The sequence below is a fragment of the Pogona vitticeps genome, chromosome 9, assembly GCF_051106095.1.
Source record: "Pogona vitticeps strain Pit_001003342236 chromosome 9, PviZW2.1, whole genome shotgun sequence".
Taxonomy (NCBI): domain Eukaryota; kingdom Metazoa; phylum Chordata; class Lepidosauria; order Squamata; family Agamidae; genus Pogona; species Pogona vitticeps.
The window spans coordinates 1,119,879-1,130,039 of record NC_135791.1 but is presented as its reverse complement, the minus strand read 5'-3'; the positions used below and the strand labels follow the sequence as shown (position 1 = coordinate 1,130,039).

At 50.6% G+C, this 10,161-nt stretch overlaps 1 protein-coding gene across 2 annotated transcripts; it reads right to left on the bottom strand.

The window, feature by feature from the left end:
• Positions 1 to 3,112: 3,112 nt before the first annotated feature.
• On the bottom strand, positions 3,113 to 9,880 carry PPIE (peptidylprolyl isomerase E). 2 transcript variants are annotated; one of them, XM_072979618.2, is made up of 10 exons: positions 9,770 to 9,880; positions 9,209 to 9,307; positions 8,761 to 8,804; positions 7,733 to 7,759; positions 6,649 to 6,730; positions 6,377 to 6,477; positions 5,737 to 5,860; positions 4,337 to 4,522; positions 3,509 to 3,651; positions 3,113 to 3,396 (listed from the first exon to the last, which is right to left on the bottom strand). In XM_072979618.2, exons 1-10 carry the CDS (start codon positions 9,798 to 9,800, stop codon positions 3,328 to 3,330), a joined length of 906 nt encoding a protein of 301 aa, XP_072835719.2. In that variant the 5' UTR covers positions 9,801 to 9,880; the 3' UTR covers positions 3,113 to 3,327. The 2 variants fall into 2 exon arrangements, with proteins under 2 accessions (XP_072835719.2, XP_072835720.2); XM_072979619.2 differs by lacking the exon at positions 8,761 to 8,804 and having other exon boundaries at positions 9,770 to 9,803.
• Between the last annotated feature and the right edge of the window lie 281 nt (positions 9,881 to 10,161).

Below are 10,161 nucleotides of genomic sequence, written 5' to 3'. Positions count from 1 at the left end.
TTCCACACTTTTCAGAATTATTCTTCCAATACTTCAGGGTTTGGCTGCAGCAAATGTACGAGGCAGGCGGACATCCTGATGGGCTGCAGTCCCGGGAGTTTCCACCCTGTTTTTCATCAGTGTGGATGTTGTGCTCAAGGCCGGTTGGGTCCCCTCATTGACCAGGAAGGGGACTCCCGGCCTAGCTGTGCTTTTCCTCATCCTCTTAACAGGTGGTCTTCTTCCCTTACTGCCATTCCAAAGCTGTCTGTGGCGTCATTTTATTCCACTGCAAATAAATTCCCCCAAAGCTTGCTTCTTTTGCTTTCTCATGTCATGTCAGACTAAAATAGAGATTGGCCTGGAACCCGATGACTGTGGGCTTTCCTTGCCTATTCCTGCAGTAACTCTAAACGAATTCCTGTTTCTTGGGTCAACTGAGAAAGCCTCTGAGAAGCACCCACGATCCAGTTGGCTAAAAAGGCACACGGACCGGTTTCTTCCAGCCCTTTGTTCTGAGGGCAGGATTTAACTCTGGCCAGCCCCACATTTTTCTGCCCCAGTTCACCCACACAATCGGTGAGAAGAGGCTTGAAGCCGAGAACTGGAGCAAGCAGTCCCATGTGTGTAGATGTGGAGGAACAGGTGACGTAAGGTCACCCCAAACCCTCCGCCCCATGGACACAGCACAGAGCCCCCGCGTGCGCCCAGCCAGGCCAATATCCACGCCATTCAGCACAGCCCCTTCCCCGTATGATCCTTGTATTCCAGATCAACAGCTGCCCAGGAACGAGCGCCGCCGGTCATCAGCAGGGCCCCGGCCGCCCTCCTAGACCCGAAGCCTCCAAGCCGACGTCTCGGTGCCCAGAGACTGGGATCCAGAGCAGCGGTGGCGTTAAGGGTCCAACTAGTCCTCGGGGCACCCAAGTTCAAATCTTGCTCTGCTCTGGGAATCCACTTTGGGAGTAATCCACGCCCTGAACAAGGGGTCTCACAGACCCTGGAAATTCTGCCAGGGCCACCATAAGTTATAGGCGAACCCCCCCCCCCCGCACCTGGAGGAAGAAAGCGGCGCACCCCTTCGGTCACCACCAGCTTTCCAGACCTCTCTGCTCAGCACGTTTGCAGCCCGAGGGCGATGCTTGCTCTCCTGCTAAAAAAGGGAACAAGGAGCTGCCTTCCGAAACTTTTCCCACCATAATTGCACATCTGTCTCTGTTGCCCCAAAGCATCCCGGCTTCTCCCTCATCCCCCTGGAGCAGAAGAGATTTTACAGCTTCCCACACCAAAATCTTGCTGCCAGCCAGGAAGATGGTCCAGAAAAACTCAACCTTTCCAGTTGGACCTCTTTTAGGGAAGACCATCCACCTCCTTTCATGTTCTGGAAGAACCCGTTCCTAGCTGTCAAGAGACAGGGCCCCGCCCGCCCACCCGCGTGCCTCTCGGTCCTCAGCGCCTGAGCTGTGGAAGCTGCTCATGGGGCTGAAGCGTAGTGTTTAACAGCACCCTGTTGGATCAGACCCGAGGCCCTATCCAAACCCCGTGTTCTCTTTTCCCAGAGCTTCCCTCTGGAACGCTGCCGGGCGGGAGGAGGCGTCTGAACGCCAGCACCAGATGCTGAGCCACATGTTTGTCTCCAAAGGTGGACGTTTCATTTTTAGTCATCCCTGATTCAGAGAGAGGGTCAGCTCGGTTTGGTTTGGAAAAGCCGCGGCTGGTGGAGGTTTAACATCCGGTGGCAGCTGATCCCATAATTACATGCTGAGTGAAGAAATCCTTCCTCCTGCTGTTTGTCTTGAAGGCCTTGCCAACCAGCTCCTCCACAGACAGGAGACGGTCGTGCCAAGGCCACTTTTTGAAATGCACTGACCTTGTGCATCTTCTGGCTCCTTGTGTCACTTCCACCCTTATTGCCTCTCCTTGGAAAATGCCATCAGTCCGGGGGGGGGGGGGAGGCAAAAGTACTGGCAGTTTCCCCTGGGGCCATTCGTAGAGCCATTTCTCCCAGGTATGTTTGGGCAGGGGGAGGGAGGTGCCCCAGGGCCAAAGAAACATACCAACAACAGCGCCACGCAGAGGGGTTCACGTAGCCAACCTGCCTTCTCTGAGGCACCAAATCCCTTCCCAGAGACGCAAGCCTTTAAAAGACAGGGTGATGCTTATCGGAATACCTAGACTGAGGATGGATGAGCCACTGACCAGGATGAGATGAGAGGGCTGCTTGTTTACCAGCCAGGGAAATTCTGCTTTGACGTAAGACTGCTTTAACCCCCAGTGACATTATTCCCACAAGCAACTCTGCAAAGCCAGTCAGATGGGCCACCCGAAAGTAACCAGGGAATGGACTTAACTGGGAGTAGAGTTTTGGGTCTTCTGATTCTCAGTCTGACACACTAACCACTGCACCATGCTGTCTTTTGGTAGCTTAGCATTTCATGAAAGTGCCTTGGGCTTTTATGACCTACCGACTCCTCCCCCCATCACCAGATGCAACCAGAAACGTCTGCCAGTTCCTCATTAGGAGGACTAAGGCAAGAACTGTGGCCAGCCGTGACCACTGATTATAGGCCAAAGTCAGTCTCTCATTAACCCCCGTTTGGATTAGTTTTATTTCAGAAACCCGTGATCAAAACAGAACCGTTTGCTTCTGAGATCTGAACGAGACAGGAGACAGAGAAGCACACAAACTCCTCAGCCTCAAAAGGAAGCTCGTTTATCTGCTGAAGAATGTGATAACTACACACTATCCAGTGCAGTCCAAATTATGGCAACCCTTCCCAGGGTTTCCAAGGGACCCGATGCCTACAACTGGTTTCCCAGCCCCTTCTTCTGGGGGACCATCGAGATTGCCCAAGGCCACCCAGGCTGGCTCTTCCCGGGGGAGGCACAGGAGAGGAGGGAATCAAACCTCCCATCTCTGGCTCTGCCGTCAAGAGACCTCAACCCCTGGCGTGTTCCAGACAGCAGGTTCACTTGGCTGGCAACCTGAATATAGTCCAAAATTAACTTAAAAAAAAAAAAAAAAGAAAAAAAAAAAAGAAAAAAAAGAAAGAAAACACAGCACATGGAAGGCCAACACAGATGAACAAATAAGTTAATTTTAAAAAAACCACATCAGGTACTTGAAAGCAAAGAGAAATAAAAAGGCCAGCTTTGTTTATAAAAATAGGTGCAATTTTACAGGAATTATGTACTAAACGGATTTCCAAAGTCTCTTCTGTTCCGAACCCAGAGGAGATACGACAGTCCTTTGTAAGCATCTTCCAGCAGAGTCATCGGGGTGGGGTGGTAGGCAGTTAAGAGTCCACTTCTCTGATATTCGCACCCACCTGATGCTTGCACAAATGTTCACATGTATTCACCACAGTCTGAGATGATAATTTTTTGCTTTGGCTTCCCATCTTTGGTGCCCTGAGCCTTTATGAAAAAGGAGAGAGAGAGAGAGAGAGAAGAGCAGATGTCAAGTTCTCTCTCCACATTAGAGAGCAAAGCAGCTTTCCGGGAGCTTCACTTCCTGTCGCTCGCTCACCTCAATCTGACGCATCACGTCCAGGCCTTCTGTGACCTCTCCAAACACGACATGCTTCCCATCTAGCCAGTCCGTCTTGTCGCAAGTGAGGAAGAACTGGGAGCCGTTGGTGTTTGGACCAGAATTGGCCATGGACAGCAAGCCTGTGGAGCCAAACACACACAGTCACGGCATGAGAGTCTCACAAGAATTTCTTGGAGAGCTTCCCCATGTCTGTTTCCCTCTTGGTGCTCCTGCTGCTGCTTAGAGTCCCTAAGGAAGAGATCAGCTGAACGCCTGTCAGCCCTGCTTTTTCAAACCAAGGCCACCACGCAGAGTTTGCAGGGATAACAGAACTGAAATCCAGCTGTGGGTCGGAGGGTTTGGTCAACGGATGAACAACTGGTCTGCTGGCCTTAAGAGAGACCCCGAGCCAAGCCAACAGCTCTGCCACTGTGCGGTCTAGGCCTCTGGTCTGCTGGCCTCAGTTTCCACATCTATAAAATGGGAACAGCCAATGGCCTTGGAAGATTGTCATGAGGGCACAGACGAGGTCAAGAGTCACTCTGAAAATGCAGATGTGATACAAGAATTAAATGCAGCATCAGCTCTGTGCATCATCTTCTCTTGATGCCTCTGAGCCCTACTGAATCCCCACGTACTGCTGTTTTTGAGGTGTCTCCCCAAAGACATGCAAGGCCAACAATTGTCCTTGATCTAAAAGCCTCTCGGTCGGTGTCCTCACAATATTGCCCGGGGTGTTTCCTCACAGCTTGCAGCCACAAGCATGAGCCATACACCCTTTGACCCGATTTCCCACGACATCACAGCAGCCCGGCCACAACCCACCTGGCCCAGTATGCTTCAGGATAAAGTTTTCGTCGTCAAATTTCTTCCCATAGATTGATTTCCCACCGGTGCCGTTGTGGTTTGTGAAATCTCCCCCTTGGCACATGAACTGAGGGATCACGCGGTGGAAGCTGCTCCCTTTGAAGCCGAAGCCTCTCTCATGGGTACAAAGGCAGCGGAAGTTCTCTGCCGTTTGGGGGGAAAAGAGAGGACAAACTTGAGACATGCAAACTGAGAAAGGTAGCAAAGACCATCTTCTTGATCAAATGCATGTTTGAGGAAGCTGTAGAACTCTCTTAGAAAGGGTTTAACATGCTTAAAACACCACTTTAAATAAAGCACAATGTAAAATATTATTTTGAGCAAAACAAACAAGGAAAATTTTTCTCCATTGTGCTTTTGGTTAAATGCACTGCATCCAACCTTTTGCTGTCTAGACCCCAGCTGTCTTGCTTTAAACTGATTTCAACTGCTTGGATGTGTTTGTGGTGCTGGACTAGAAAGTAAAGAACCCTCAGTTTTATTATCAAACTGAAATTATTCCATCTGAATTTTGTGTTGTAATTTTGCATGTAAAGCTATGTTGAAAGGCTGGTACAGAGAAAAACCAGTAATAAACAGCTCATTAAAAATAAAGCGCTAAACACCCTCTAGCATTTAAGGGAGGTCTTTTTTTCCCCCTTTGCAAGGTTTATGCCTGCTCTAGAACTAGTTTACTGCCCAGGGCTTAAAACACTAGAAATCAATTCTGCCCTGACCAGGATTATACGCAAGACAACACAGGATCAGAAATGGAAAACAGGCCCATTCTTTTGGGCTCCCCACTCTTTCACCTGTTTCAAGTTGGATAGCTCGGTCATTTGGCTATCTGGCTGCAGAGCCAGAGATTGGGGGTTCGATTCCCCATGGTGCCTCTTTGACAGGGGCTGGACTGGATGATCCACAGGGTCCCTTCCAGCTCTGCAGTTCCAAAATTCTAAATTGCACGATCAGAATTTCAGAAATAATACCAATCTTGCTTCCCCCCAATGCCTTTCAAGCTTTATGTCTGTGTCTTTTCCTGGTTGAAAAGCAGGGTGAAAAATGCTGGTAAGTAGAGAACAGTATTTCTCCCTTTTCCAATCTACAGATGCAGAATGGTCAGCTCGGCATTATAAGCAGAAATGCTTCCGCCCCTTGCAATAACATCACTCAGCAGAGAATCCTTCTCTCACTAAACTGGGGGGCTTGTTTACAGCTGCGCTCTGATGATAACCACATCATCCGTGGAACTTGCCCGGGGCAGATGCCTGATGCTGCTGCCTCTTGGCAGGTTCCCTTATCACAGGAGAGACTTGTAAATACAGTAGGAGAAGAACCCAGGAGGACCCAGCCACCCCTGTGCACCTGGCACCTCTTACCGGCAGTCATAGGCACAATGTCCGAGCGCAGCAGGATGTTTAATCGACCAGCCGGCTTATTTCCAATCTTGATGTCCATGTAGACCTGGGGGTTCACCCTTGATTTTTTCGCAGCTGGTTCGCCCTAGCAAAGAAAAACAGCTTCCTCCATAAATGCTGCAGGTGACCAAGAGAGTCCCTTACAAGGACTTTTTAAAGCCTTACTGGCAAAGGACAAGTGAACTGCTTGAGACAGAGCAAATCATCTAATAATCCCATATATAATCCTGCAGCCTGCAGGCCAAACACAAGGGGGCTGGGAACAGGGTGGGGGTGAGTTATTATTTCTACTCCTGGGAGCCTTACGGACATGTTTTAACGGCACTTTGCCCCCTCCGGGTTCACTTTTTCTTGGGAAGGAGACAAGCTGCTGGACAGGAGGCCCAGCAGCCCTCGGCCACCCGACGGTATGCCCGGGCCTCCTTCCCCCTGCCACCCTCAGAACTGAGGGCAAGACAGAGCCTGCAATGGGTGCTGACGAGGCTCTGCAGTTTGGTGGGGAACCAGCTGAACGGCTTTCTCCCAAGACCCTGCACTGCTACCCTAGGAGGCCAGGTCTCCAGAAAGCTGCTCCCCTGGCATTCAGCATTTGCCAGCATACCTCCTGGGTCTCTGCCCGGGCAGGCTCTGCGCCTTCTTCCTCCATGTTCTCCTCCAGCGTCTTCCCTGAAAATTTCTTCAGCCAGTCGTCATCTGACCAGACTATCAAAAGGAAACAGAAGGCACTCAAGAAAAACAAAACAAAACTGTCACTGGGCCCCTTTTAAGCATGGCCTAAACTATAGAACAGCAAGACTTGGAACATTTTTCGCCAAGCATCTGGGCAAAACTAGGTAGCATACAGCACCTTCTAATCTTAACTCGACAGCTTACCTGGTCGGGAGGATCCTTCCTTAATCCTCATTGGTTTGGCCAGGTTGACACGGATGGTCCTCCCAAAGAGTTCAGACTCGTTCTAAATGGGTTGGAGAACATTGTGTTTTGTTACTCTCAGGGTTAAAGACTAGCTGAAGGTCACTCTGTGAACATTTCACAGTTCAGGTGGGCTTTATCCCCCTGGTCCTCATAAAGCATCTTGTCCACCCCTACCTCTCTGGCTAGAATCCTGTTGTGAATTACGCTGGCACAATTCAACTGCATAACTCATGGCAACAAGCTGCTGCTAATTAGAGTTGCCACTCACATTCCTAGCCAGATGCCTCCCACACAACTCGACAGGTGAACTAGGGATGGAAGCAGCACCTTGCTAACTAGCAGCAATTCACCACTACATTTTACGCAATCACACTTATGCCAACATAAAACCACAATAGGATGTTGGCTTCTGGTTTCCAAAAGAGACACAGAACCCTCTGGCTCTTGCTTCTACCTCCTAAAATCATTTTCATAGCTACAATATTTTTTTCCAGTAACTTAACCTGAGTAAAGACACGAAGGAATATAAATAAATCTGAAGTCCAGCAGCTCACAGTGTTGCAAACCCTCGCACTGAATAGGGGGCCATTTCTAGGTCTCATGGGTCCCCCTGTTTTTTCAGTTCAGGACTGAGAGTTCGCTTTAATATTTCATTAATTATTATTATTGAAAGTATTTCTGTAAGGCTATTCAAAGAACCATTTGTGGCTGTTTGGAGAACTACCAAAATGACAATCTCCAATGGAAGGAAAACAGGCAGAAATTCATGGTCTCTAAAACAGCAGCTCTTTCAGCCTTTAAATCTCACCACCATCTTCTAACTGGAAAAAAAAAGTCTACAACCCTCTGGAAAAGCCAATATGGAAAAGTCTTCTGATTAAACTTCTCTTAGAAGAATTAAGGATGTTAAAGCTGTTACAGAAAAGGTTCCTCCCTATGAAATGGAATCCAAGCAGGCCTTCATCAAATGATATTAAATATTTGCAAGGGGGGGGATTCAACTTTTCCACAAAGTGAAATAATCACCTAAAGACAAGCTTACCATGTTGTCGATGGCAGCTGCAGCATCCTGTAAGGAAGAAGAAGACATCTTTGAAATATTCAGTTTATTCCGACCTGATGGGTCTGTGCCAGTGCTTATTACAAACAGAAAGAAACAATTTGGCTATGACATGGCCAATGTCTGCATGTGCACAAGGCTGCCAGGAACCTAAGTAAATATATTAGAAAGCAAAGTTCTAGTCCTCCCTGAAATACCTCATTTGATACTGAACACAGGAGGAATCCCAAATATGGAGCTGCCTGGAAAAATTCATGATGGTTCTGAGAAGTATAACCGTCAAGCCTCAAAAGGCGGAAGGGCTAAGAAGCAAAGGGACAAACCGCCCCTTCATACTCCCTGGGTCTCCTTCCAGGGCCTGAGAAAGATTATTTCAAGACAAACATTAAAGATGTGCAGTGCAGTCGCCAGAAAAGTGATATACATTTTCCCCACGTAGTTTGCACTACAGCCACGTGGTCAAGCATGTTACTGCTGTTTTCACTTGTCAACGTGCTTCTCTACCTAGATGCATTCTTTGTAAAGATTGGATTGTTTTGCTCTCTTTCCTTCTTCACAGAAATTCCTAGAAAATGGGGGAGCCAAGAAGAATAACGGAGAATCAAGACGAGCTGTATTTTTCCAACTTTGTTTTGCAGCAGCTTCCCTGATGGAAGAGGTGGTGATCTCTGACATTCGTGCACGTTTTGTGCCTTCCCTTTACTGGTCTCCTAAAGATATTGCCCCATCACGGACTGTGGGTCATGTGTTTCACTCTCAAGAACAGGTCCTGTTTCTGTATTTCAGACAATCCCTCTCTGAAAAATGGCCACACGCTGCAAAAGTAGTATTTCTGCAGTCCTAGTTTTTTTCCCCTTGATTCTTTAAATCTGTCAAGGACTGCTAAAGCCAAGAGAGTAATGTTTTCCCTACCAGCAATTCACCAGCACACAAGAAAAAGAAGAGGAGGAGGAAGAAGGCAGGGACAGACTCTGCTGACAAGAGTGGACTTTCCCTCTGCTGTCGCTCACCTCAGCCAGCTCGAATTCGATGAAAGCAAAGCCTCGATGCTTTTCTGCAGAGATACAAGAGAAGGGTCAGGGGTTTCTCCCTTCCTCCTCCCTTCCTCCCCAGCTTCTGAATGGAGCAGGAGTGGGGTGGGGGTGGGGTGCCTGGCACCAATTCTGATACTTCTCAGGGGCACCGTTCAGTGGCCCGGGTGCAAGGCCTGATCTATCTGGGAGGTGCTGGAGGGTCCTTGGCTTCTTGGTGTGCGTAGGAAAGCGTCCTGAGATGGACATGTGTGTGTATGTGTGTGTCTCTGTGTGACTGTCAAGTGATGTCCTGGAAGCTCTCAGAGCGGAAGGAGCCTTTGGGTGCCTGTCCCCTGGATCCCCTCCCTGCTCTGTCCCTTGTAGCCCAACTGGGGTGCTGGTGGTGCTTCCTCCTCCTCCTCCTCCTCCTCCTCCTCCTCCTCACCTGTCTCGTAGTCCAGCGGGATCTGGATGTCGGTGATGTCCCCGAAGGGGATGAAGGCCGCGTGCAGCACCCGCTCGTCCACCTCCTCCGCCAGCCCGCCTGCAGGGAGGCCAGCAGATAGATGCACAAACACACACACACACACACAACACACACCGCGCACCCTCTCCCCCCCACCCCGCAAAGGCCCAAGGGAGGGGGGGCTGGGAGGAGGAGGAGGAGGAGGAGGCGAAGGCAACCCCCCCACCACCACGCAATCTCTCCTCCTCGGGGCTCCCTCCACCGCCCCCCCCAGGGGCCCCACCCTCGAGGGTTGTGTGTTGTGTGTCGGGCGGGGCAGGGCGGGGGAATCTTTAGGGGCTTCCCCCCCACCCCACCCCCACCCGGGAAGGATCCGGCCCCTCCTTGTGCTGACGGGGGGAGCGCTCAGGGCCCCCCTCCCTCCCTCCCTCCGCCTGGCCTCCCTCGCAAGGCTGTGCGGGAGATGCGAGGGAGAAGGGGAGGAGGGGGGGGAGGGGACCCTGAAACGAACCCCCCTCCCCCTCCCCCTCCCCCACTCACCCACGTAGAGGACCCTCTTGGTGGAGGCCATCGCCGCCCTCTTTCCCACAAACCCGCGCAGGTCAAGCCGACCCTGACCCGGAAGCGCTTCCCTGCTGACTGCCAGGCCCCGCCCCCTCGCGCGCAAGCGCAGTCGAGGCGCTTCCCCCCCCGCGGGGCTCCGTCTTGGCCACGTGCGCCTCCTTCCTTTCTCCCTTCCTTCCTTCGCCGGTTTTTGCCCTCTTTTTATTCTTAATTCTTTTTTTTTGGGGGGGGGGACGGACGGACGGAGACGGTGGTGGTGGTGGAGGAAGGGGCTCCTGTTTCCCTTCTGTCGCCCATCCGCCCTTCCAGCCGGGGACTTTCTGTGTAGGAAATGGTATACGGTACTCTGCTCAATTCTGATGGCAAGA

Coding starts and splice junctions, on each gene's coding strand:
- PPIE (XM_072979618.2), bottom strand. CDS start 9,800: ATGGCCTCCACCAAGAGGGTCCTCTACGTGG. Junction 7,760..8,760: donor TCGAATTCGAGCTGGCTGAG/GTGAGCGACAGC, acceptor TCTTCCTTACAG/GATGCTGCAGCTGCCATCGA. Junction 3,652..4,336: donor CCTGAAGCATACTGGGCCAG/GTGGGTTGTGGC, acceptor TTGGCTCCACAG/GCTTGCTGTCCATGGCCAAT.